The 27,963-nt window shown below is 37.5% G+C and overlaps 1 protein-coding gene across 3 annotated transcripts; it reads left to right on the top strand.

Moving 5' to 3' along the window:
• Positions 1-234: 234 nt before the first annotated feature.
• On the top strand, positions 235-27,963 carry PYGO1 (pygopus family PHD finger 1). Of its 3 annotated transcripts, XM_043920055.1 has the most exons (4): positions 563-917; positions 1,037-1,219; positions 18,853-18,938; positions 19,995-27,963. In XM_043920055.1, exons 2-4 carry the CDS (start codon positions 1,078-1,080, stop codon positions 21,120-21,122), a joined length of 1,356 nt encoding a protein of 451 aa, XP_043775990.1. In that variant the 5' UTR covers positions 563-917; positions 1,037-1,077; the 3' UTR covers positions 21,123-27,963. The 3 variants fall into 3 exon arrangements, with proteins under 3 accessions (XP_043775992.1, XP_043775990.1, XP_043775991.1); XM_043920057.1 differs by lacking the exons at positions 563-917; positions 1,037-1,219 and adding an exon at positions 235-540; XM_043920056.1 differs by lacking the exon at positions 563-917 and having other exon boundaries at positions 943-1,219.

The raw sequence follows: 27,963 nt of genomic DNA, 5'->3' as shown, positions 1-27,963 counted from the left end.
CGGGTTTTGCAGGCGGCTCCAGGCTGGGGGCTTTTGTGTCTGCGACTCGAGAGCGGCGAGAGCGCAGACCTCCTCCTCAGAGGGCGCTGTGAGTGCGCCGCCTGGGCCCGGCCGCCCGCCTCCCGCCTCCCCTGTCAGCGGCTCCTGAGGCGGCGGCGGCGGCGAAGAAGGAGTGGGAGGAGGCGGCGGCGGCGGCGCACTCGTCCTCCGCACACGCCGGCCCCGGGCGGGGGGCCGCCCCGAGGCCGCGCTCCCGCCGCCGCCGCTGAGCCCGGCCGGACCCCGCACGCCGCCCGGCAGCCCGGAGGCCTCGTCCTCCTCCCAAACTTTGCAAAGTCGGCCCGCGTCCCTGCCGCCCTCGGCCGCGCCTCAGCTCTGAGGCTCGCCTCGCAGCCGCAGCGGCCCCGCGAGCAGGAGGAGGAGCCGCCGCCGCAGCATCAAAGAGACCGAATTCCCGCGGCCTGGGGGGGAGTCATGCTTTGCGGTCTGTAATGTCAGCAGAACAGGAGAAGGATCCCATTTCGCTGAAGAGAGTTCGAGGTAACCGAGAAGGGCGCCGGGTTGAGGGAAGCGGGGTGAGCGGGGTGCGCGGGGGCCGCGTGCCCGGCCGCCGGGAGGCCACCGGGCTCTGTCCGGGCCTAACTCCGCGCAGCCCGCGTCCCGCCTGCGCCCCGGGGCCCGGGCTGCGGTCGAAGGCGCGCGGCCCCGGCGCTCGCCCGCCCCCAGGACCCCCGCCCCGGGCCCTGGCCGCCCCGACTTTGTGTTAGGAGGCAGTTGAAGCCGCACTCCGCATCCCTTCACACCCCGCTTCTCGCCCACCTTACCTCGTTGGCCAGACACAGCACAATAGGCAGTTGAGGGTGAGAAAGAAACACCCCCGGCAGAGACCACGGACGATGCCTGCCCCCCACGAAAAAGTAAGTTGGACCGCACTGGAGTTGACGCTCTTGCAGAAGGTGTGCCGGGCCTTCGCGTCTCTCCCGGTCCCCCTTCCCACCCTCGAAAAGGTAACAAACATTTAGCTTATTTTCCTTAGGAGAAACTATATTCATTCAAAACGCTTTCCTCTGTTGGCTTATGGATAAAAAGCAAGTCGCCCCAAATCAGTTTTACACACGGTCGGTCGGCTGCCTGCTTCCTCGCACAAGAGTTAGGAATTTCCCTGCTGCCTTACTAAGAAATATCAGAGGGAACGTGTGCCAGACAAAAGATACTGCCTGTAAGTTCAGACGTCAAGTGCCATCTCGAAATTTGGGGAGTGTCCTCTAGCTCTTTATTCCTAGCGTTCAATAAGGTTAAGGTTGAAAGTCCTAAAGTTGAAGTCATACAGTTTGCTCATTAAGCAAATATTTATTGAACATCTACTCTGTGCTCGGCACTGTTTTTGACACTGGTGAACAAAGCAAAAAGACCATCTTCACCCACCAGGAATTCAAACTCGTGGGTAAACAAATGATGAACAAATGAAAGGTATAGAATGCCAAATGGTAAGTGCTCTGGAAAAGATAAAAGCAGGGAGAGCGGTTAGAAAGTATGTAGCGGGTGGGGATTATTTATAAGAGGGCTCACCTGGAGGATGAAGTTTGGCAAAGATCCAACGGAAGTGATAGAGCAGAGCCCTATGGATATGCGTGGGAATAGCTGTGTTGGCTAGAGGAACAGCAAATGCAAAGGCCCTGGGTCCGGAATTTGCATAGCAAATTCTATGCAGCAAGCAGCTGCGTAGAAACTCTTGTAAGTGGCATGGAGTGAGCAAAGGGACAGTAGTGTGAGCTGAGCTGAAGGATAGGGTGAGTGTGTATTGGGGGGTCTTGTGAGCCATTGAAAGATTTTACTTTGGCTTTCACTCTGAGATAGGTGCTGGATGGTTTTGTCTAGGAGAGTGACTGATGTGACTTAGGTATTTTACTTGCTGCTGTATGGAGAATAGACTTTAGAGAACAAGGGCTAACAAGGGAGGCTAGTTAGGAGGCTATTGTAATAAACCTTTCATCCAAACAAGATGAAGTGCTTTATAAATCAGTAGTAAGGTAAATTTCCAGTTGATTTAAGTGATGTAGAGATCGAGGACCACAGCCGTTCATCTGTGTTTTTGTTCCTTGTGACTAGAGATTAAATCTGTAGAACTGACTTGAGACACAGTGACAATGTGGAATCCAAATAACATCACTTGAGTTTAGATAGAGATTGATTTTTTTAACCATTTAAGCAAAAACATAATTTAGAGCAGAATATTGTTTTTACAGGCTTAACATCAGCACAGTCTTTCTCTTGGTGAAGATTTTCTATTTCAACTTTTCTTTTCTCTTTGTGGTTATGAGTTGCCAAAGCCTTTAAGGAGTAGACTTTCTGAAATAGTTATTTCTTTGATATGTGTACCATATTGTTTTGCCTATTATTGTAAATTACAAATTACTTTGGGCTTGAAGGAAAAGGAATCGTTATCAAGTTTATACCTTTGAATTCAATTGTCAGTCTTAATCAACTGTAATTTTAAATAAAATTGATGGTTATTTCATTGTGGGTCAAGAGCACAGATCTGTCTTTGCTTTGTTACAACTGCTGGTTTTAACTTAGATATTGGGAATTCACTCAGGTGTCAGCTCAAGAATACTGTGAGAGTTAAGTACCAGAATAAAAGACAAAGCACTTTTTAAAATAAAAAGCCAATATGAAGAGGAGTTTTTATAATAAGTCATTTTGTACTAATTAGAACATTAATTTTTAAAGCATTCTAAAATTATTTTATAATCCATAAAAGGTACCGGTATATCTACATGAGCTCTTCTGAAGCACAGTTCTGCTGAACTTCACTGCCCTGAAGCTTTTGGTTATAATTTATATCATCTGACTGCTTATAAGAATGTGGTGTTTGCAGAACATAATCTCTTGAACAGTGCTTCTCAAACTGTTTCTCGAGACATCCATTGATATACATAGACAGACTTTTTAATGGTTATGTATTTCATGTGTATAAAAAATGTATGTCATCAAACCTCTTGCTGAGGATAAGGCTAAGATACAGATGATAGACAGACAGACATATATAGGAAGATAGATCTCTACATATCTATATATGTATAGATATATGTATAGAAATGTGTATATATGTCTAGATATAGCTATCTATACATATATCTCTACATATGTCTATAGAGAGACCTATATATGTTTTTAAATTTCTAAATTATTATAATGATTTATATAATTATATAATAATTAAAAAATAATAAAGAATTATTAGAAAATAATATTATAGGTGTAACTCAGATATGGCAAAATTAGGACAACATGAATGACTTAAGGACTTTATAATAGTATACTCTGTAGACCTAAAGCATCATGATCCCTTAGGATGCTTATAAAAAATGTAGCTTCCTGGACCCACAGAATTAGGATTTCTGAGAGATTTCTCTGCATCCTTAACAAGCTCTCCTGGTGGTCCTTATGTACACAAAAGTTTGAGAACTGCTCTTGGTAGACCTAGGTTATGATAGGTCAGTGGACCAGGGGAAGCGGATTGGTAGTTTTCCAAACTTGTCCTGGTATTTTAATATTGGATATTAAAATTTAGATACCAGAGTTCATATTTAGTGGCAAAGTATCTTTCTCATATTTCCTACCAGTTCATACCACCTCCCAATCCCTCAGCCCTTGATTGAAAGACAGATCCATGAGGATATGTACAGTATCTTGATTATTTTTCTATTTCTTCCTTAACTGCTTTGCTCACAGTAGATACTAAATGAATGAATGAATGAATACATGAAGGAACTCATTCATATCTTTATGCTGCTTTCAGATTGTCCATAGCCCCTCCCACCAATTTTTACTTGCCCTTTTCCTTTAAAATGTTACCATCATCCTTATTTTAACCAACAATCCTGTTATCCAGTATTCTTAGCACTTTTAGGTGTTGATCTGATGACAATATTCGTTCATTTATTCAACAAATATTTATTGGGTAGACGATGGGAATACATTGATAAGAAGACATAACGCTCGTCTTCACTTTTAGTGTAGTCTGGGATACTGAAAAGTAATCATTTACAAACAGCATGATAAGTGCTGTGATCATCTGTGGAGAAATAAACATATAACTCCTCTTTAAGGGAGTCAAGGAAGTCCTCCTGGAGGAAAGTTTTAAGAAGCAGTGGGTGTCCCTTTGTTTTAAATGTTGTAAAAAGAGCAGCAAGGAGAATGAGGGGTGAGAAGAAGGTCTAGGAAATTAGTGATGATTTTGAGAAGGCACTTTGGGGAGAAAACCACATTTCAAAGTACTGAATATTAAGTGGTGAAGATGTGATTTAAAAGAAGCTTGGTGGCAGAAGGAAATACGTAGCCAATAGCTTGGAAAGAGTCAAGACAAAGTTTGTATGGGTTCTCTTTGTTTACTTTTTCTTCCTTGAAAAATGATAGACATATTAGTAGACCAACAGAAGGACCTGATTTAGAGGAAGAAGGGAGAAACTGAAAAAACAAGAGAAAAAGAGGATAATTCATTAATAAAGCATTCAGTACATTTAAAAAAAAAATCTGCTGTGTGCTAGGTACTTGGCTGTTATGGAAGCTGGGCATGAAACAGACAAGGCTCCTGTCTTCATAAATCAAGTTTCTGCATATGAGAGAAGGAATAGCATCAAGGATGCAAATGAAGAGTTAGTCTTAGAGAATAAAAGAGAAAATGAAGAAGAAAAGCAAATTTAGAGATGAAGAAGGAAGTTGAAGCATTCATTTCAGATGAAATGCTGTTTTTTTACATAAATGCCACATTTATTGTTTCAAACACAATTCTGTCTGATTTATTACTGATTTTGCATGGAAAAATTAAGACAGCTGACATTATATGACTCATGTCAGAACTGTGCTGAACACTGTATAGTATCAAGATAATTCCATCTAGACTCTGAATAAATGGTAGTTCTTTAGTAGAAATTTCACTAGTCATGAGGCAAAAGTGATTACATAGCTATCTGCTTTTACAAGACTGTACACCCTCATGTGAAAAGCTTTTAACCAGAGTTGAAATGACATTGGAGAGGTGAGGATGTATTTTAGAGTGGCATAATAACACAGAAATGTCACAGAAGCATACAAAGTAGACGGTACTAAAAAAAATACAGACCATCTTGATAAGAGGAGTGTATGGAAGATTTGGATTAAGATAGAAGAGGAAGCATAATTTACATAGTCATAGAACTGAGGGAAAGAACTGGTGAGAGAAAGTCTAAAGGACAGGATTTTGAGGGGGATTGTTTTGTTTTATTTTTTAATTAGCATCTGTAAGGACTAGGCAGAGTGTCAGGAAAGTTGTTTGGTTTTCAGCACATTGAATGAGTATCCCCATGGGATGTTGCAGAGTATGCAATGGATATACATGGTTTGGAACTGAGGCGGGTGGTCTGAGCCAGAGTTAGAGATCTGGAAGTTATCAGTAAACATGTGAATATTAATTTGATGCCTTGGGAGTAGATGAGCTTACCCAAGAGAGTGAAAAGTTAGAAGAAAAAAGCATTGCGAAAAGCAACTTTAATGTTTAGGAGATAAGAGGGAAAAGAGGGCCCTGAGAAACAGAATGCCAAGGAGTAGCCAGAGAGATAGAGGAGAAAAACAGAAGAGAATGGGATATATAAAAGAATAAATTTATGAGGGAGCAATAAATGGGTTTTGTGTTAACAAATGGAGTGAAAGGTGTCTGTGAGACCTTCAGCATGCTCTTTCTCCCATATTCCCTAACTTGGTAAATATCATTTATTTAGTAACCCAAACCTACCCCTCACTGTAACTCAGCACTGTCTCAGAGCCCTAGATATTGTCTCTTTAGTATGTTTTGCACCCATCATCTCCTAGTCTTCCCACAGCTACTTCTTTAGTTCAGATTTTGCTTATCTCTTTGATTGTTACACTAACCCTGTCACTGGTTTCAGTGACCCATTTTGTCTTTTTTAACCCATTTTCCACATCACTACTTACTGCTGGTGATAAGTAATTACCATTTATTAAGTATTTACCAAGCAGTTTTCTAAGTAGTTTAAATAGATCATCTTGCTTAATCACCTCAATAACCCTGTAAGTTATCTTATTATTATTCTAGGTTTATAGTTGGGGAATTGATGTTCAGAGAGGTTTAGTAATATGTGGTAATGTAACATATTCAAGTCTGCCTGCTAAGTTGCTTCAGTCATGTTTGACTCTTTGTGACTCCATTGACTGTAGCCTGCCAGGCTCCCCTCTCCATGGGGTTTTCCCAGCTAGAATATTAGAGTGGGTTGCCGTTTCCTCCTCCAGGGAATCTTCCTGACCCAGGGATCAAACCTGCACCTCTGGTGTCTTCTGCATTGGCAAGGAGGAACTTTACCACTAGGGCCACCTGGGAAGCCCATATTCAAGTTTACCGAGCTAGTAAGTGGCAAAGCTAGAACTTAAATTCTGGGGCCTCAAATCCAGCCACTTAGTGCTCCCCAAACTCGGTTTAGTCACATTACTCTTTTTTGTAAAATTCTTCTTTGGTTTCCTGTTACATTTCTGATGAAAATCCAACCTTCTTAAGTTGACCCAATCCAACATTCCCATATTCTTATTTGACCCAGGCCTACCGCTTAGTCCTCCATCCTTCATATTCATGAAATGTTCATCCTTGTCTCCCATGCTCTGTTTCTGAAATGTTCACATTTCCTCTCTAGATGTCATGAGCTCTCTTGCCTTTACATATCTCTTTGCACATTCTGTTCCTTCTGCTAGGCATGTCCTCTTCTTTTTCCTAACTTTGGGAAGATACCCATCCTCAAAGCATCAGCTTCATTGAGACCTCCCATTATTAGAGGTGGTGGTGTATAGAGTCAGCTTTCCACTTGGACACCATCTACCCACCCTTCTAAGCTTTACCTTTGTGAGCAGCCTTAAACTTCATGCCCCGCAATAATGCAAAGATTGTTAGTTTGGGGAGAACAGCTGGCACAGGAACCACAAATATTTGAAAACTTAAATGACTGAGGTTGAAGGCTTTCTTAGTTTAATATTTATTATACGCCCAGATTGATATAGGTTTGAGGCATCATATAGAGGACACTTTCTGCCTTGCATTCGAAAAGGAAATAATGTGTTTTTCATTTCAGTCATATAAGGCTGTTTTGCCAAATGCTTGATGGAATTCATGTAACACTATATTCATGTATTCACAGTGTTTCCATTCCATGGTAGAGAGACCAGTATTATAGAAGTATATGTTTCAGGTGAAGATAAAGCTGTTTAGCTAAGAAGCTCACATCCAACTGACATTATATGCTAGATTTCTGTGTTGTTATGAAAAACTGATATTTGAGTGTCCAGCGATGGTGTCGTCACTGCTGGTTATTAGATATTTTGATAGGATCTTAAATACTATAGAAACTGAAGTGAAGTACGCTAGTGATAAAGTCTAGTCTAAAGGAAAACAAAATGAGGACTAGCAATTGAGTGTCTACTCTGTGCCAGGTAATGTATTAGGGGCTGTTTCAGTCTGTTTGGGCTGCTGTAACAGAATACCATAGGCTGGGTGGTTTGTAAACAACAGATATTTTATTTCTTACTATTCTTTTTTTAAAAAACTTTTCTTTACTTATTTGTTTTTGGCTGTGGTGGATCTTTGTTTCTGTGCACAAGCTTTTCTCTAGTTGTGGCGTCCAGGGGCTCCTCTGGTTGCAGTGTGCGTGCTCCTCACTGCAGTGGCTTGTGTTGTTGCAGAGCGCGGGCTGTAGGGCACGCAGACTTTAGTAGTCACCCCGCACAGGCTCCATAGCTGTGATGCACATGCTTAGTTGCCCTGCAGTCATGTGGATTCTTCCCAGATCAGGGATCAAACTCATGTCCCCTGCTTTGGCTGGCAGATTCTTAAACACTGGACCACCAGGGAAGTCCTATTTCTTACAATTCTGACCGCTAGAAAATCTGAAAGCAAGGAGCCAGCAGACTTGGTGTCTGGTGAAGACCCACCTCGTGGTTCATAGACAAGTCTTCCTATTCTGTCCTAATATGGAAAGGCGTGAGGAAACTCTGCTAGGTCTGTTTTATAGGGCCAGACGGAGCCCATTTGACCTAATCACCTGTCAAAGACCCCACCTCCTAATACCATCACACTGAGATTAGGATTTCAACATAAGAATTTTGGAGGACAAAACCTGGTTTGAGTCAAATCGGTCTAGAGCACATACTTATTCTAATACGTTCACATATTAAAATACACACCTGGAATAATGCTGAAGCAGGTCTGTTTAAAGAAAAATATTAGAATACTCATTGGAAGGACTGATGCTGAAGTGCCAATACTTTGGCCACCTGATGTGAAGAGCCCACTTGTTGGAAAATACCCTCATGCTGGGAAAGTTGAGGGCAAGAGGAGAAGGGGGTGACAGAGGATGAGATGGTTGGATGTCATCATCAACTCAATGGACAAGAGTGTGAGCAAACTCTGGGAGATAGTGAAGGACAGGGAGGTCTGGCATGCTGCAGTCCATGGGGTCACAAAGAGTCGGACACAACTGAACAACAACAAAAATGTTTTAAAATAATGTAGTCACATTACTTACGAGAACAGTTACTACCACATATCAAACCATAATTGTGAATAAAATGAGTTTAATAAAAGAAAATTTAAAATATATGAGGCACACTACTATCTAGTGTACAAGAATAATGTCCTTGCTCCCTTTAAAGACTTGGTGCCAACATAGATTGAGTCTTAAACCTGAAGAATATAGAAGTTGTACCTAGACCAAGAAAAAACCATTTGAGGTCTAAGTAAATAATCCACTCTTTAAAAAATGAAAAAATCCATTCTTTAAGAAATAAAAAGTGTTTACAAATACTTCCCTGGTGGCTCAAATGGTAAAGAATCCACCTGCAGTACGGAAGACCTGGGTTTGATCCCTGGGTTGGGACAGTCCCCTGAAGAAGGGAGCGTCTACCCACTCCATATTCTGGCCTGGAGAATACCATGGACTGTATAGTCCTTGGGGGTTGCAAAGAGTCAGACACTGCTGAGCGGCTTTCACTTTCACTTTGGCTTCCCTGGTGGCTCAGATGGTAAAGTGTCTGCCTGCAGTGCAGGAGACCTGGGTTTAGTCCTTGGGTCAGGAAGACTCCTGGTTAAAGAAATGACAACCCAATCCAGTGTTCTTGCCTGGAAAATCCCGCAGACAGAGGAGCCTGTCAGGGTATAGTCCGTGGGGTTGCAGAGAGTCGGATACAACTGAGTGACACACAAATAAATGACTTTATCCTTATAAATGAGTTTCATATAAAAATTATTACTTTGTAGAGTCTTTAGATGGGAAAAAATAGCTTCATTTAATAGATTGGAAACTCCCCTAAGATGATAAGGAGAGAAATAAGCTTCCAGATCTATATAAAAGGTAAAAGTTAATTATTTTTGCTTAATTGAGATTGATTGACATAATGAAGGGTGATAATATATAGATTAAATTCCTTTATTTTCTTCGGATGAGAGAGGTTTCTTTCTCTATTGTGGACATCACTCTTTCCAACTTCTCTGCCCCTTGTGCGTTAGGAGGGCACTGGGCAGGTAGGAGTGAAGAGATGAGATTAAGAAGTTCAAGAATTAACAAAAGGATCAGAGTAGCCATTGTTACAGCAAGCTTTGGAAGTTCCCCTTTTCTTGATTCCATGCCCCACAGCTCTCAACTTCTGGCTGAAATGGTCATGGTTTCCCTTGCAGAGTGTAGAGCAGATAGAAGCTTTGGCATCAAGTTATTAAGAAAACCTAAATAACTACCTCTATAACCACTACTTTGCCTTCTTCTGGATTTTGGCCTTGCAACTTCATTTCTAAGGAGTAATAATTACAGAAATTCTTGGTAGCTTATATTCTCATTAGCCCCAATGAGCATGAATCTGATTTAACATGACTTATTACATCATGGAGATGACAGAACCAGCATTATTACAGACAGTGATGGGCGAGATCTAGGTAAGGCCAAGAGTCAAGCCATTGGAAATGGCATCACTAACTTTTTAGATAATAATCAGTAGAGGGGGGGCGGAAAAAAAAAAAAAATGGGGCAACAGAGACCAGTGGGAACTTGAAGGATTGTTTTATGGAGGAAAATATTAGACTCTTAAATAAAAAAGTAATACTATAAAATTCAGTTTTCAAAAAAGAATTTTAGATGGCTTTGATCACAGATTACTTGAAAATATGGAATTTATTTAAATGCTTCCAAATGTCAGAGTTTTGCCTTATAGTAAACATAGCAATTATTATTAAAGTTTTAGAAAGTGAACAGAGATGGTAGAGTACATTTTGTTCATATTTAAATTACAGTATTTTAATAGAAAAAGTTACAGCTATTCAGTAGTCTTAATAATGCTGTGAAAGGTAATTTATATGTAGTAGAAGAGACTAATATATTAATCAGTTCACTTCAGTAGCTCAGTTGTGTCTGACTCATTGCAACCCCATGGACTGCAGGACCCAGTCCTGGGGATTGGGTGGACCCTGTCCATCACCAACTCCCCGAGTTTACTAAAGTCATGTCCATCGAGTCAGTGATACCATCCAACCAGCTCATCCTCTGTCGTCCCCTTCTCCTCCTGCCCTCAATCTTTTCCAGCATCAGGGTCTTTTCCGATGAGTCAGCTTTTGCATCAGGTGGCCAAAGTATTGGAGTTTTAGCTTCAGCATCAGTCCTTCCAGTGAACATTCAAGACTGATTTCCTTTAGGATGGACTGGTTGGATTTCCTAGCTGTCCAAGGGATTCTCAAGAGTCTTCTCCAACACCACAGTTCAAAAGCATCAGTTCTTCAGTGCTCAGCTTTCTTTATAGTCCAACTCTCACATCCATACATGACCGCTGGAAAAACCACAGCCTTGACTAGATGGACCTTTGTTGGCAATGTAATGTCTCTGCTTTTTAATACGCTGTCTAGATTGGTCATAACTTTTCTTCCAAGGGGCAAGCGTCTTTTAATTTCATGGCTGCAGTCACCATCTGCAGTGAACTTGGAGCCCGAAAAAATAGTCTGCCACTGTTTCCACGGTTTCCCCATCTATTTGCCATGAAGTGATGGGACTGGATGCCATGATCTTAGTTTTCTGAATGTTGAGTTTTAAGCCAACTTTTTCACTCTCTTTCACTTTCATCAAGAGGCTCTTTAGTTCTTGTTTGCTTTCTGCCATAAGTGTGGTGTCATCTGCATATCTGAGGTTATTGATATTTCTTCTGGAATCTTGATTTTAGCTTGTGCTTTATCCAGCCCAGAGTTTCTCATGATGTACTCTGCATATAAGTTAAATAAGCAGGGTGACAATATACAGCCTTGACGTACTCCTTTTCCTATTTGGAACCAGTCTGTTGTTCCATGTCCAGTCCTAACTATTGCTTCTTGACCTGCATGTGGATTTCTCAAGAGGCAGATCAGGTGGTCTGGTATTCCCATCTCTTGAAGAATTTTCCACAGATGGTGGTGATCCACACACTCAAAGGCTTTGGCATAGTCAATAAAGCAAAAGTAGATGTTTTTCTGGAACTCTTTTGCTTTTTTGATGATCCATCGGATGTTGGCAATTGGATCTCTGGTTCCTCTGCCTTTTCTAAATCCAGCTTGAACATCTGGAAGTTCACGGTTCATGTACTGTTGGAGCCTGGCTTGGAGAATTTTGAACTTTAGTTTGTTAGTGTGTGAGATGAGAGCAATTGTGCGGTAGTTTGAGCATTCTTTGGGATTGCCTTTCTTTGGGATTGGAATGAAAACTGACCTTTTCCAGTCCTGTGGCCACTGCTGCATTTTCCAAATTTGCTGGCATACTGAGTGCAGCACTTTCAAAGCATCATCTTTTAGGATTTGAAATAGCTCAACTGGAATTCCATCACCTCCACTAGCTTTGTTCATAGTGATGCTTCCTAAGGCCCACTTGCCTTCACATTCCAGGATGTCTGGCTCTAGATGAGTGATCACACTACCGTGATTATCTGGGTCATGAAGATCTTTTTTGTACAGTTCTTCTGTGTATTCTTGCCACCTCTTCTTAATATCTTCTGCTTCTGTTAGATTCCATACCATTTCTGTCCTTTATTTTTCCCACCTTTGCATGAAATGTTCCCTTGGTATCTCTAATTTTCTTGAGGAGATCTCTAGTCTTTCCCATTCTATTGTTTTTCTCTATCTCTTTGCACTGATCACTGAGGAAGGCTTTCTTATCTTTCCTTGCTGTTCTTTGAAACTTTGCATTCAAATGGGTATATCTTTCCTTTACTCCTTTGCTTTTTGCTTCTCTTCTTTTCACAGCTATTTGTGAGGCCTCCTCAGACAACCATTTTGCTTTTTTGCATTTCTTTTTCTTGGGGATGGTCTTGATCACTGCCTCCTGTACAATGTCATGAACCTCTGTCCATAGTTCATCAGGCACTCTATCAGATCTAGTCCCTTGAATCTGTTTCTCACTTCCACTGTATAATCATAAGGGATTTGAATTAGGTCATACCTGAATGGTCTAGTGGTTTTCCCTACTTTCTTCCATTTAAGTCTGAATTTGGCAATAAGGAGTTCATGATCTGAGTCGCAGTCAGCTCCGGTCTTATTTTTACTGACTGTATAGAGCTTCTCCATCTTTGGTTGCAAAGAATATAATCAGTCTGATTTTGGTATTGACCATCTGGTGATGTCCATGTGTAGAGTCTTCTCTTGTGCTGTTAGAAGAGGGTGTTTGCTATGACCAGTGCTTTCTCTTGGCAAAACTGTTACTAGCTTTTGCCCTGCTTCATTCTGTACTCCAAGGCCAAACTTGCCTGTTACTCCAGGTGTTTCTTGACTTCCTACTTTTGCATTCCAGTCCCCTATAATGAAAAGGACATCTTTTTTGGGTGTATAAATGAATTTTTATTATTAAGCGTTACCTTTTTCTATTTACACTTTTGTTGTAATGAAGTACCCATAGCAAATGTTAGGAAAGACAGGGCTTTGATGTTTGGCCCCTTTGTTTCTTTATATAGTCACTTTATTATTTGACCTCAGGCCCATTGCTAATTCTTTTCCACAGAATCTAGGTATTCAGATTCAAGAACAACACATTTCTCTGTTCAGTATGTTAGTGTATACTGTTATGGAAAGCTGCATGCCAATTGTTAATATGAACTCATTAGTTCATTTTATATAGGTTACGGAAAGTTATATATTGAGAAGAGGTTTAGTCATTCTTGAACCATCTGATTTTGAATAAATGACCTTAAGGAGTGAACTGGATCTGTCTTAGTTCTTTACTTACCATCTACTCAAGTGGGATTACCATGTCAAATTAGAATTGAAAGATTCCCTGTATTATTTTTTTATTTAAAAATTTTTAATGGTCACAACTGTATTTTATTTCAGTGAATGTGTTTATCTTTCTCAGTTTGTAGTTTTTTTTAAATTGAAGCGTAGTTGATTTCAATATTATATTAGTTTCAGGTGTACAACATAGTGATTCAATATTTTTTATAGATTATACTAAGATAGGAGTTCTTTAGTTTGAGCCAGAGGCTTCCACTTTTGCCTTTTATGGGCCATTAAAGAAGACATTATACATATAAGATTTCTGGAAGGCAAACTTACATCTCAGAAATTAAATAAACTTAGTTTTACTTAAGCAACAAAGCAAAAATAAGTTGGATTTCACCAAAATTAAAAACTTAAGTGTTTTACATCTGATAAGATTCTAGTATCCATAATATAGATGTAAGGAATTCTTAAAACATAACAGAAAAGACAATCTAAGTGAAAAAATAGGCAAAGAATTTGAATAAGCATTTCTGCAAAGAAGATCAATAAATACATGAAAGGGTAGTCAACATCATTAGTAATTTTAGAAATGCAAATTAAAAGCACAAGGAGATACCACTTCACACTCACTAAAGTCACTATTAAAATAAAAAAAAACAAAATAAATCTTGGGGGGGATATGAAGAAATTAGAACCCTCAGGCTTTAGAGGTGGTAAAATGATGCAGCAACTGTAGAAAATAGTTTAGTGTGTCCTCAAAATGTTAAATGTAGAGATATCATGACTCAGCAACTCCACTCCTAGGTGTATACCCAAGAGAATTGAAAATACACATTCATTAAAAAAATGTGTACATAAATACATTATTCATAGTTTCAGAAACAACCCAGATGTTCACCAACTGATGACTGGATAAAAATAATGTGGAATGTTGTTCAGCCATAAAAAAGAATGCAGTAGTAATACATAATACAACATGGCTGAACCTTGAAAATATTATGCTAAGTGAAAGAAGCCAAACACAGAGCCACATATTGTATGGCTAACAGGTATGTGGTTTCTTCTCGGGATGATGATAGTGTTCTGGAATTAAATAGTGGTGATAGTTACACTGCTTGGTGGTGGTGAGTATGCTAAAAACAAAACAAAACAAAAACCCATTGAATTGCACACCTAAAAGCAAAAGAAAACAAATCCCAGTTTCAGATTTCAGAGCTGCTTTTCACCAGAGGTATGGCCCATAACTTTACAATTTCATTTCTCTTTTTTTTTTTTTTTAAATGAGGATGATTTTCCTCATGGGTTTGTTATGAAGATTAAGTGAAGGAACATATAGTTAGATAGAAATGTCTAAGATAAGATGCTAGAACAAAACTACAGAGTCTTAAATTTCAAGTGAAATGAACCAAAAGTTAAAAAAAAAATGGCAAAAAATGTCAGCAACAAACAAGGGAAGTGGCACAGCCCAGTAACATACATCTGGAACAGGCTGAAATCTGGATGGCTGTTTTAGGCTTCTAAAACAACCCCTTCTTCTTGGGAGCTGTTGGTGACTTACAAAATTTTGAGAATTCTCACTGGTAACCCCAAGTCTGGAGAAAAGTAAATTAAATGAGTGTTCTTATTGTCTCACTTTTTTGAGTGAGGAAAAAAACAAGTAAAACAGGTTTGTTGTTGTTTTTAAAGGACTCTGTCTGAGAGAAAAGAAGTCTTCAGGGATACAAGGTGAATAAGACAACACAAGGGAATACTCTTAATGTGAGTGGGTTACTTCACCCTACAAATAGGTAGATATGCATTTAACAAAACCCCAAAATTAAGAGTCTGGATGTTTCAAGGAAACACGATAGGTTAATAACCTTACTAAGATAGGCAAACATTTTAAAGAGAATAGCCAGTCTAATAAATGTAACATTCATATTGGGTTTCTTCTAGGAATGTCAGGCTAGGTTTAACATTAAAATAATGTAAAGGAAAAACATCATATGATTAGATACATACCACCTAAGCCAAGAAAACCACCTAAGCCAGGCAAACAGCCTTAGATACGAATAAGAGGGAGTCAAAGTCACACATTAAATCAGAGCTTAAAAGGTCTGGGCAAAGTTACAAGGTAAAAATAAAAGCATGATAATTACTCAGACATAGTATAACAAACTAATGAACTAACACATATAGAAAAGAATAAGAAAAACAGCATGCAGAAGATGAAGAAACCACAACCTACAGTATAAAAAGGAAAGAGTAAAATTTATACAGTCCTCAACTTTTAATGGAGGAAGTGTCAACATTATTTAAAGAAAAAAGAAAAATCATGTTTTTAATGTTTTTTATTTAATGTTTTTATTGATGTTTTAGCCTTAGAGAATTCTCTTTTGATGAAGAAACATTTAGCATATTCATCATTTTAACTTGTTTGTTTTTCCTTATTAAATTTGAATAAGTTAACATTTAATGCTGTTATTTAAAAATATCCCATTTTTGTAAAGATAGTACTGTCACTGTTTATACACAGGAGTGAAAGTAGGTAGGTAGATAGTAGGCTAAAAGTCTGGACTGATGTTAACTTAGGAGTAATGATAGTTTCTGGCTGGTAGGGTTTGATCTATGTATGAGTCAGGGTCTAGTCAGGAGGCAGAAACCATACCAATTATTTTTAACTTAAAGAATTTGATATAAAGTATTGCTAATAGATGTTAAACTGGCAACATGGAATACTAAAGATTTTACAGAGGTAACAACTGTGGGAAGAAGCTCCCCATGTCCTCATGACTGTAGGACATAGGAAAGACGTGGAGTTATAAAAATATGTCCACTCACAAGAGGGACCCTGTGGAGTTTAAACTCCGGTCTCTGAGAAGGGGCTGCTGCTTAGGCTGGTATAAATGTGGGTGGGGTTAGAGGATGGGACTAGTGACTCAGTGCTGACGTCTCTGAGGAGGGCACAACCAGGCTATCTGGGATAATGTGTGCTCTAAAGAGAAACAGTGTTATTTTGTTCTAGATGGCTAACCAGAACAGGGAGTACCTTTCCACTTGTTAGAAGACTTCCTCTTTGTCCCTCAGTAGGGCTTTTAAAAAGTTTTTAGTCATACTGGTCTTGCGCATTTCTTAAATTTATTGCTAGTTGTTTTAGTTTAGTTTTGTTCCTGAAAGTGAAAACTTTTCTTCTACTTTCTCTTTTAATTAGTTGTGGTTTTTATATATGAAAGCTTTTGGTGTTTAAATATTAATTTAACATTCAGAATCCTTGCTAAAATTTTGTTATTGTTTGTCGTAGTTTTTACCTCCACAGTATTTAAACTTGTCCTAAATAGCCCTTACAGAAATCTGCTTTGTGTTTTGTTATGTGTGGTACTATTGCCAGCATGCTAATTTCTCTTTATTGCCATGTACCATTTCTTTCCCTGAACTACTGTTGTAAAGATATCATTACAGGTCTCTGTGCTCTGACCCCATTCTCATCACCAATTTATTCTCAGCACAAATGCTAATGTAATCTTTTAAAAACACAAATCGTGTTACTTTCCTGTTTGAAATTCTTGAATGATCATTCACTGTTCTCCAAATATAATCCTGATTCCTTATCATAAACTACAAGGCTCTATATCTCAGTCAGCTTGGGCTGCCATAACAAGATGCCATAGACTAGTTGGCTTAAACAACATAAATTTATTTTCTCACAGTCTGGTGCTCGGAAGTTCAAGATTAAGGTGCCAACCAGTTTGTCAGTTCCCGGTCAGAGCTTTCTTCCTGGCTTGTAGGTGTATGCCCATCTTCTTGTTGTGTTCTCACATGGTCTTTCCCAGCATTTACATGGGGGATGAAGGAAGGGAAGGGGAGAGAGAAAGGACAGTCACTTTTTCTTCTTCTAAGGCCACTAATCCCATTATAAGGGACCCACCCTTGTGACCTAGTATGACCCTAATTAACTCCCAAACCCCTCATCTCCATATGCTCTCAAATTAGGGTTAGGGCTTCAGTGTAGGAATTGGCTGCGGGGCGGGGAGGGGGGGGGGGGGAGGGGTGATACAGCAATCAGTCCATAACACTTTAAAACGATCTGGTCCCTGCCTGTCTCTTCAGTCTCTTCTGAAGGCACTCTCCAGAGTCCTGTAACACACTGGCCTCTTTTAAATATCTCAGACACATTCCTTTCTTATTTATTCTCTCTGCCTACAGGCTTATTGTTCTGCTCTTCACATGAGAGATTTCTTGTCATCTTTTAGGTCTCAGTTTATCTCTTTCTTAGAATCCACATGTATGGGCAAGTCTCCTATAATCTTCTGTCAACCCATTGAATTTATTAATCTATTATAAATATGTATTATATGGCTACATATATGTGCACATAATTTTATTCTGTCTGCTTTTGTATATGTTCAGAATTCTCTATAATAAAAAATGTGCTTTTTTAATGGAAAAAAGTTCCATTGATAAACTTATTTTTTAACATAGTCAAGCTTTTGCTTTTATTTGATCATATTGAGAAAATCATGCCCACATTCATTGTTGTATTTTGACAATACCTTTCAGAATTAAAAGGCATATAGCTTTGATGCCATAATTCTAGTTCTAGGAATGACTTGTACATGAGTGTAAAGACAGTTGTACATGGATTTTCATTGCAGAACAGCAAAAGTTTGGAAACAATTGAATTCTGTCAATAGGGAGAAGACCAGTTTAATGAATTATGGTATAATCATACTGTGCAATAGTACTCAGCTGTTAGAGAATGGAGCAGTTCTATATGTAATGGCACAGAATGATCTCCAAGTAAGAACAAGGTTCACACCATTGTTCCATACTAAACATGCCATTGTTTTTGTACTCCCTAGAGATACACTAGAATTAATCTAGATTATCTTTGGAAAGATGGAGAGAAACTAGCAACAGTGTTTGCTTCAGGAATAGGAAACCAGATGACTGAAGGTTTGAGGGTAGTATAGAGACTTACTTTTTCACTGAAAAAAAGAAAAAAAAAAAAACAATGCTGTGGGAGTAGAAGTTAATGACTCTGGCTGAGATTATGAGGAAGACTTTTTGAAGAACAAAGATAATAAAAGCTTAATACTACTTTTATCTAATAAAAATAGAAAATATATTAACAGGTAGCTATAATGGTATCTGTGAAGAAAGCTGAGCACCAAAAAATTGATGCTTTTGAACTGTGGTGTTGGAGAAGACTCTTGAGAGCCCCTTGGACTGCAAGGAGATCCAACCAGTCCATCCTAAAGGAGATCAGTCCTGGGTGTTCATTGGAAGGACTGATGCTGAAGCTGAAACTCCAAAACTTTGGCCACCTCATGCGAAGAGCTGACTCATTGGAAAAGACCCTAATGCTGGGAGGGATTGGGGGCAGGAGGAGAAGGGGACGACAGAGGATGAGATGGCTGGATGGCATCACCGACTCGATGGACGTGAGTTTGAGTAATCTCCAGGAGTTGGTGATGGACAGGGAGGCCTGGCGTGCTGCGATTCATGGGGTCGCAAAGAGTCAGACATGACTGAGTGACTGAATGGAACTGATAATGGTATGAAAGATATAAAATTTCACTTATGAATAGAAATATTATTTGAATGTATTTACTTATTTTTAGGTGGTGATAGTGGACTGGATGGGTTAGGAGGACCAGGTGTGCAACTAGGAAGCCCAGATAAGAAAAAACGCAAGACAAATACTCAGGTAAATTGGCATTTTCTTTGTTAACAGTTTTTCTTCACTGATAAGATCACACTATGAGGTAAATTTAACTTTGGTCATGCATTTTGTTTACTATCCTCATTCTGAACCTAGTAGTAAATTCTGCTGTGATTGTATTTTTATTTATTTATTTAGTTTTTAATTCTGCAACTCATGGCTATTATTGGACTGTAGGCCTAGAGTGAATACTCCAAGAAGGAAATGTAGGCAAATAAATTAAAATGCTTATTCTTAAATCTAACTTCAAAGGAATAGATGCCTGTAGTTTTATGAAAAGATTTTAAAATATATGGACACAAGTTTAACCTGGAGTAATGTTCCACTATTATGATAAATCAGTATGTACATAACATGAAGCAAAAAGCATCTTTTGTCTATAATCTTTGGTCGTAATAAACATTTATAAATACTCACTGTCTTGGTTTTACCCTCTATAAATTTGAAGCACTCTTTTTGTTACAAAGACTGCAAGTGAGTATGAAGTGTGTACACATTACTTTTCTCCATTTTGGCTACACTGTTAAACTTGCAGTGTGACTAAAGCTGGCAGTTTATTTTTCTAGTCTGAGGTCTAGAACATAGTGCTTTGGGACTATTTCAGTAGCTACTCCCTGAAGTTCAGCCAGGAAAAAAAATTTAGGTCCTATTTACTGTTATTTAATTTTATAGCCATTTGGAGGTGTAAAGGTCTTTTTAGTTAGAATTTTAAATGAAAGATTATAGTTGTAGGCTGGCATATTAAATGAAAATTATAGTAATGAAGCTTCTTTTGAAGACTGAATACATCTAGAGTTTGAAATAATTGATTTGAGCTAAAAAAAAAAATACCATATTTCCTTTCCTAAATGAAAGAAACCTACACATTTTTATCATCAAATATAATTAAATATAAACATTATTTGGAATTGAAAGGTCAAGTGAAGAATTAAATTTTCGTAACAGTTCAAAAGAAATTTAACTAAAACTGGGCTCATAAATGTTAACATTTATGACTTCTTTGATCAAAAACATGTATTTCACTTTACATTCTCATTTCAGGGGCCTTCTTTTCCTCCACTGTCTGAGTATGCTCCGCCACCGAATCCAAACTCTGACCATCTAGTGGCTGCTAATCCATTTGATGACAACTACAATACTATTTCCTATAAACCACTACCTTCAACAAATCCGTATCTTGGCCCTGGTTATCCTGGCTTTGGAGGCTACAGCACATTCAGAATGCCACCTCACGTTCCTCCAAGAATGTCTTCCCCATACTGTGGTCCTTACTCACTCAGGAATCAGCCACACCCATTTCCTCAGAATCCTTTGGGCATGGGTTTTAATCGACCTCATGCTTTTAACTTTGGGCCACATGATAATTCAAGTTTTGGAAATCCATCTTACAATAATGCACTGACTCAGAATGTTAACATGCCTAATCAACATTTTAGACAAAATCCTGCTGAAAACTTCAATCAGATTCCTCCGCAGAATGCTAGCCAAGTATCTAACCCTGACTTGGCATCTAACTTTGTCCCTGGAAGTAATTCCAATTTTAGTTCTCCTTTAGAATCTAATCATTCTTTTATTCCTCCCCCAAACACTTTTGGTCAAGCAAAAGCACCACCCCCAAAGCAAGACTTTAGTCAAGGAGCTACCAAAAACACAAATCAAAACTCCTCTGCTCATCCACCTCACTTAAACATGGATGACACAGTGAATCAGAGTAATATTGAATTAAAAAATGTGAATCGAAACAATGTCGTCAGTCAAGAGAACAGCCGTTCGAGTAGCGCCGAAGCTACAAACAGCAGCCACGCAAACGGGACCCAGAGTAAACCACGACAGCCTCGAGGTGCCACGGATGTCACGTGCACCGCCGAGAAGAGCGCTAAGTCTGCTCTCCACCCCAGCCGTCACGGGCATTCTTCTTCTGACCCGGTGTATCCTTGTGGAATTTGTACGAATGAAGTGAATGATGATCAGGATGCCATCCTATGTGAAGCCTCTTGTCAGAAATGGTTTCATCGGATCTGCACTGGAATGACTGAAACAGCTTATGGCCTCCTAACAGCAGAAGCGTCCGCAGTGTGGGGCTGTGACACCTGTATGGCTGACAAAGATGTCCAGTTAATGCGCACTAGAGAAACATTCGGTCCCCCTGCAGTGGGCGGTGATGCCTAATAACAGGCATTCACTTCGGTGTTTTCCACGTCTGTGACATAGGATTTTAATGTTTTACATAATTTTTTTAAATGCATACATGAAAAGATTATTTACCTTTTAGTTTTTATTAATACTCCACTTCATTGCTAGTGCGTATTTTGTATTGTCTTGTTTGCTATCGTAAATAAGAATAATGTATATGGGGGTGCATTAGAAAGTACTATACAAGTAAATTTTAGTTGTTGTTAAACATAAAAGCCTCTTGAAGCTTCAAAGATAATGTATAGCAAATGTAGGCAGGTTTTTACTTTTTTAAAAGTTACAATCGTTGAAAAATATGTCAGTTGACCCTTGAACAACACAAATTTGAACTGCATATGTCCACTGATTTTCAGTAAACGCACACTGTAGTACTACATGATCCTTGGTTGGTTAAATCCTAGGATAGGGAAACACAGTTTTGGGGGGCTGACTGTAAAGTTGTATGCAGTTTTTTGACAGTGAAGAGATTGGCACCCTAGCTCCCACATTGTTCAAGGGTCAAGTGTATTTCAGTGCTGAACTTTGGCAATATCAAATTAAACATTTAGTTCAAAGAATATTTGAGAATCCATATGTAACGTGTTTTCAGAAAGAATATATGTAGCTAAAACATGAAAGCATACATTTTTATGGATCTTCTAACAAACAGTAGAGTATGACACCAGATTCCTCCCTTACTGGTGTCCTGAAATTAGTGACTTTCATATTATCAAGTCAGTCTTTCCAGGATGTCTGCTTGTACAGATACAAGACAGATGTTAGCATATAGTAGATGTTCAATACGTATTTGTTGATTAACTTGTGGATTGTACCACGTGAAATTGCTAACATAAGATCAGTTGAAAATTGACTACAGTTAGTCGAGTTGTCATAAAGGATGTTTTTAGTTGTGCTATTTAGAAATATAACTATATTATGCTCTTCACTCTTCAGTTTTCCTTGATTATTGAGTTGTTATTGTTTTCCAGAGAAATAAATAATACAGTATTCTCAGAAGAATTGTGAATACTTTTCTTAATATCATTTCAAACTGGGACATAGAAAAATGAATTTGGCCTTACAGGGCTCTGCTGGCAGAAGAACTACTCAGTGGTGGTTTGAGAAATCTTGTTCTTGGGATCTGAATTTAAAAATGAGCCTCACAGGAGTTCAAAATCCATTTTAAGTGAAGATCAATTAAGAGTCAAGGTGAGAGCTTACTCACAACCATTTGAGGCCCTGCAGGAGACACAAGTTTCTGCTGGAGCTGGGGAGAGTGTAAAAATAGACTTAAAGGTATTCTCTCGAGAGAAGATCAAGAATAGAGACAGTTGGACGTATACTTATTAAGATTTGAAACAACAGAAACCTGTTTTTGGAGTGGATCAAAACCTGTGACCCAAAAAAAGGATTCTAGTTGATAGCAATTTACACAATGGTTGGATGTTGGTAAAGCTCCCAAACTTGAACCATCATTACTGTTGTGACCAAATTTGAAGACTGTGTGGTGATCTGCAGAAGGGATAGTGACAACCATTTATAGCTTGGTGAAATGACAGCAGCAGTATTGCCAAGAAACTTAAATTACACTTGAAAATCTTGATTATATTCCCTTGGATTAGTAAACATGAACCGACACTTACATGACAGCACTGGCATCACATGTCACAAGCCACTAACGCAAAGTTAATTGAATTATTTGATTCTGTCGTTTCCAGCATAGCCACCAGAACTGTATCGAATGGACTGGTGTAGTTTTCATCGTTTGGAGCTTTTTCTAAGAAACTACATATTCTCCAATTGAGAAATAGTAATTGGAGGGTTTGAACAATTTATACAACATAGCAAATGATGAATTTTATAAAAATGAAATATTTAATATCCTATTAGAAGAAAATTATTAATGCTCATGATGTGTATTTTGATTGAATAAAACTTATTTTTTTAAATAGTGTTTTAATTGTGACCAACAAAAACAGCAATTTCATATGGTACAAGGTAATATACGGTTTTTTGCATTTACCTGTGACTAGTTAGAGGTGAGTACAAAATATTTTAAGTATAGTTGTAAGATAAATATCTTTATAGTTTTAGGAAATGAAATGATATAAACTGTCATACTAGGTACTCCTTTGTGTGAAAATGTAACCAGTTGAAGCAGATTAAAATGCAGTACATTGGGCTGACTCTTGACATTTGATTGTTCAGTAGCATACTTGAAGATCATGTTTTGCTTACATTGTAGCTTTTGTTATTTTCTAAGTGTTTAAGGATCTAGTTGTGTTGTTTTTGAAATCCCAGTGAGTGCTGTTTTTTAAGATATAATGCACTGCATGCTATAAATCCAGTTGCAGCATCAGATGGTGATTTAAAAAAAAAAATGACTGAGTACAGTTAGATACTGAGTAGAACCTTCCAGTGTCCTCAGGAGTTTACACAGTAGTACTCGTTATGCTCATTGCTAAAACTGGTGAGAAGCAGTTTCTAAAGCCCTCTGTTGCTTACAGTTTTATTAGTTAGTTGTTTTGTGAAAAGGAAATAACCTCTCTCAACTTAGTCTAAAAATACTTGATTTATAATATGACTTTTATTTTCCATTTCCAAATAATTGTTTATAAAATTTTACAAATAAGTGAATTTGTTCTTGTGTTTAGTTCTTAAGAATACCTTACTTACTTAGATAAGAATCTGTCAAATATCTAAAAGGGAAAAAAACCATGATTGATTCCAACAATGAATTACAGGCAAACTGTAATCATAACTAATGAATGTTTTCATCTATTTAAATTAATTTTCTTACTAGTTCTACATTTGTCTCTGGATAACACTGTCAAAAGTTTTCTAGAGGCTTTTTGGTAGGGAAGTGATGAACTTTAAGAAGGCCAGATATTAATTTGCCTAACATGACTCAAAGAAGACTGTTACACAAATTGATGTGGCTTTCATAATGCAAGTGACGAGTTGCCCTGAATTTCACAATATTTAAAGAGGGAATGAAATGCATAATCTTCTAGTAACATCACACCTTTTTTAAGCATAATCCTCTTCCATTACTAAAAGGACCTCATCTCACATGCACACATATACACAAGGACACACTTACATTCAGTTGAGTAGGAAATCTTGGGGTTTCTCCTACATTCTCAAGTTTTGCCAGAGTTCAGCCTGGCTATCAGCTGCTGGCTCCCTCAACAAGACTAGGTTACTGATTTAGAAAGTTTTAAAACATCAGTTCCTTTCTCAGAACTTGCTTTGTTCATTTCACTAGAGAATTCTTGAACCACTTGCTTCTAGATGCTACTGGACTCACTAATACAGAAATAATTTAGCTTGTAAAAGAAAAATAAATTATTCTTCAGATAGAGTGCTTAGAATTAGATTTGTGATCCGTGTTTTCCTTGTGTGTGAAATACTTTAGAGTACTGCTATTACGATTCTTGATATCCAAACTAGAAGATTATGTACATAAAACTGAAGATTTTCTTGTACTAGTGCTTATTCTTCTTAGATGAACACAATATAAGAAATCCAATTTGTGTATGTATGTGTTTAGATTCCCAACTCTTCCTAGTGGTAGGAAAAAAACTGCAATAATAGGTCATCCTGATATCTGCTGACTTTACTCATCCAGGTAAAATATCGGGAGTTTTCTTCTAATACTCTTCCAGATTTGTTTGTCTTGAACAAACTGAGTACTAGTACTTACTATTCAACATGCTATAGTAATTGTATTTAATAGTAAATATATATATATAAGCAATGATTTTTAAAGGGAGCTTAAGAGAGTTTTTCGATTTCTTTTTTGCATGAGTGTTTTGTTATTTAAGATCTTTTTAATTAAAAGCATCCAGATTCCCAAAGTTCATTTGTAAATAGTGATTTAGAACTCTCTATAAGATGATTAGATTCTTAGGGAAGCTCATAAGGGCTTATTTAAACCATCATATAGTTAGCCAATAGTATCATGCTGAGTGCTCCTTCTTTAGGAGAACCAATTAATGTAGGAAGGAGAAAGGAGAGGTCTTTCCTTTTTGCTGATTGGATACAGGAAGGTTAAGTTCTTTGATGTGAGTGTTTCGCAGTTGCCCTCCTACCATCCTAAATTCTCCAGTGGAATGCTCTAGAAACCAACCTGCCTTTTCCCTTCCTGGATGTTCTGTACTTCAAAATTTCATATCTTTCCTCAGAATTCACACTTCTTTGTTGGCCGTGGTTGGCTAGATTTTTAAGGGGAAAGTGTTTTCCAATAAATTTTGAACAAAGTGAAGAACATGGGATTAAATTTCTCTTTTTTTAAAGACTTTATGCAGAATGAATCTTAATATCTTAGATTTCAGACACTACAACCACATTTCAGGCACCATAGAAAGCAGTATTTTTATTAGATCGATACCCTGAGAGTGCTTCCCAGTTTCCTTTGAGACTTTTCACTATTTCTTTTTCTCTACTTCAGAACTCAGAGATTTCCTTCTCATTTCCAAATTTCAGTAACTTCCCCATTTCCTGTGTTCCATTTATCCTATAAAGTAATATAGAAGTCGCATCTGTATTTTTCCAACTCTTGGTACAGTTATGGGAGCTTAGAGGCACCCCTGGAGTAAAGGAACTAGGGATGGCATTAGTATTTGCCAAGACAAGTGGTCTAGGGCAAGTAAAAGGAAGGAAGTTTTCATTGAAAACTTAATGAAACCCAATGGATAAGCGTCATCTTGTGTCATATTTTGTCAAAACACATTATTTGTAATTATATTAAAATTCTAAATACCTGTCCTTTTCTTGTTCTGTAGGTGATGTAGATGATGTTGCTTGTTAGTTAAAATACCTTTTATAAAAGAAAGTCCTGCTTCTTATCATGATGTATGTGACTTAAATGACTGTTTCATATTAAAACTATTTCTTCCTTATGTACTGCTTACATATACCTCTTTTTGGGATATTAGTTCAGTACTTTTATACAAATCTGAGTGTGTTCCACATTGGTGACATGTATTTTTGCAGTAAATTTTTGTTTTGTTCTTAGAGCATGTTTAAAGTAACACATGCACTAGTGCTGTGATCTGTGGCAAAATTACTGTAATTCAAATTGGAAAATAAAATGTTTCCAGACTTTGTCCAACATTTATTCCTATGGCAAAGGAAATTACTATGTAATACTAATTATTTCTTATGCTGATATGTTTAAGCTACTCTATGAAGTATGTGAGACATCAGTGTTTATGGGTTAGTATTAATAGATGGCCTGATGTCTGAAATGGAAGAGAGGAATAAAATTTGGTGTTGGCAGTTCCTAGAAGGACTCATAATAAATACTTCTTAAAAATTTGATCTTCCTCTTACAGTTATTATTTACTAAGGAATTAACTGACAGTGCATATTAGATTTTTTTTAGCCCGTATCATTAAAATTATATACTAGACTTTGAACTTATTCTAATGTCTTCCAACCAAGAAAGATATCATTCACTCCACCATAATCAAAATAAATAGTAATAGTAGTCTTCATTTATTGAGAAACTATTAAAATAACATGAAATGCCTCTAGTTAGAATTTGTAACCATTGATACAAGGCTTGATTGGTGTTTACTTTGTACTCTCTGATGAAATGATTTGTTAATGAAAATGATAAGATTTTAAAGAAAAATGTTTAATCTTGAAAAAATTTTTAGCTTTTTATAAGCATTTATTTCATAATACTAGTTTAAAAGCATTCTTTTGTCATCAAACCAAGTACCCGAAAGAATTATAATAGATAATATTTGCAGATTTGCATATTTGAAATTACACACTTAACAGAAAAAAAATGCTTGTGAGTGCTTAAACTGCATATCTTTTTAAAATGTTCAAAATTTCAGACTTTTATCAATTTAAACTATCCTGAATTGATAAGATTTTACTATATCAGTGATGTATATTACAAAGTTAATGTCTACTGATGTTGTCATTTTTGGCATGGTTGTTTTGGTATGTATCATACATTTGATTGTCACTATTGATAGAACTGATATAGCAGTGAGTCTGATTCAGTTCTTAAAAAAAAAATTCCAGATGCCATACCGTGTCATAATCCCATTATATTTTATTTGAATACTCAATGTTTTCATGGGTTTCTATTTTTTTTTAATTTTAGTTTTACATGTTAATTTTTTTCCCCTGGTACTTCATATACAGTCTTTTAGAACTGGATCTATTTCTATTTGAATCATAGAGTTTTAAAGAAGTATTCCTATTAAATGATTCATGAATTGCTTTGTGGAAAAATTTGAATAAAGTATGAAATGACTAGGTTACCCCCAAATTGTTTATTTTCTTTATGTAGTTAACATGCAGGTTACAGTTTTCAGAGAAATAAAATTGGCTTGTTAACTGAATGCAGTAGATAATGGGCAGTTTGGCTTCCAACTAGTAAACCAAATAATTCTCAATTCTGAATACTTTTTAATAATTACTGTAAATAATGGTAAGCCAGTTTTCATTTTTCTTTCTAAGATACTTTTATAATTTCCTCCTTATTCTTTTTCCTTAAACATCTGCTAGAATTTTTAAATTGGAGGAGTTTAACTTATCTTCCACATTTTAGTTTTTTATTCTATAGGTAAGTAGTAAGATGTGTAGAGGTTCTATCAAAACAGTCCATGTTATTGTTGGCGGTTCTTTTCAGGGATCATGCTAAATGTCATTTGTGCATTGTATAAAGAATGTTATTTACCAGTATATAGACCTACTATTAGTTGAAATTATGTATGGCAGGCTTTCTTGAACAATATGTATTGTAAATTTGTTTCCTGTTAGTGTTATGCTTTAGATTCTTTTAAATAAAGCTAGTTTTTAAAGAGAAAAA

The sequence above is a fragment of the Cervus elaphus genome, chromosome 12, assembly GCF_910594005.1.
Source record: "Cervus elaphus chromosome 12, mCerEla1.1, whole genome shotgun sequence".
Lineage (NCBI taxonomy): Eukaryota > Metazoa > Chordata > Mammalia > Artiodactyla > Cervidae > Cervus > Cervus elaphus.
This window is presented reverse-complemented; position numbering and strand designations above follow the sequence as displayed.

Coding starts and splice junctions, on each gene's coding strand:
- PYGO1 (XM_043920055.1), top strand. CDS start 1,078: ATGGATAAAAAGCAAGTCGCCCCAAATCAGTTTTACACACGGTCGGTC. Junction 1,220..18,852: donor CCAGACAAAAGATACTGCCT/GTAAGTTCAGAC, acceptor ACTTATTTTTAG/GTGGTGATAGTGGACTGGAT. Junction 18,939..19,994: donor AACGCAAGACAAATACTCAG/GTAAATTGGCAT, acceptor TTCTCATTTCAG/GGGCCTTCTTTTCCTCCACT.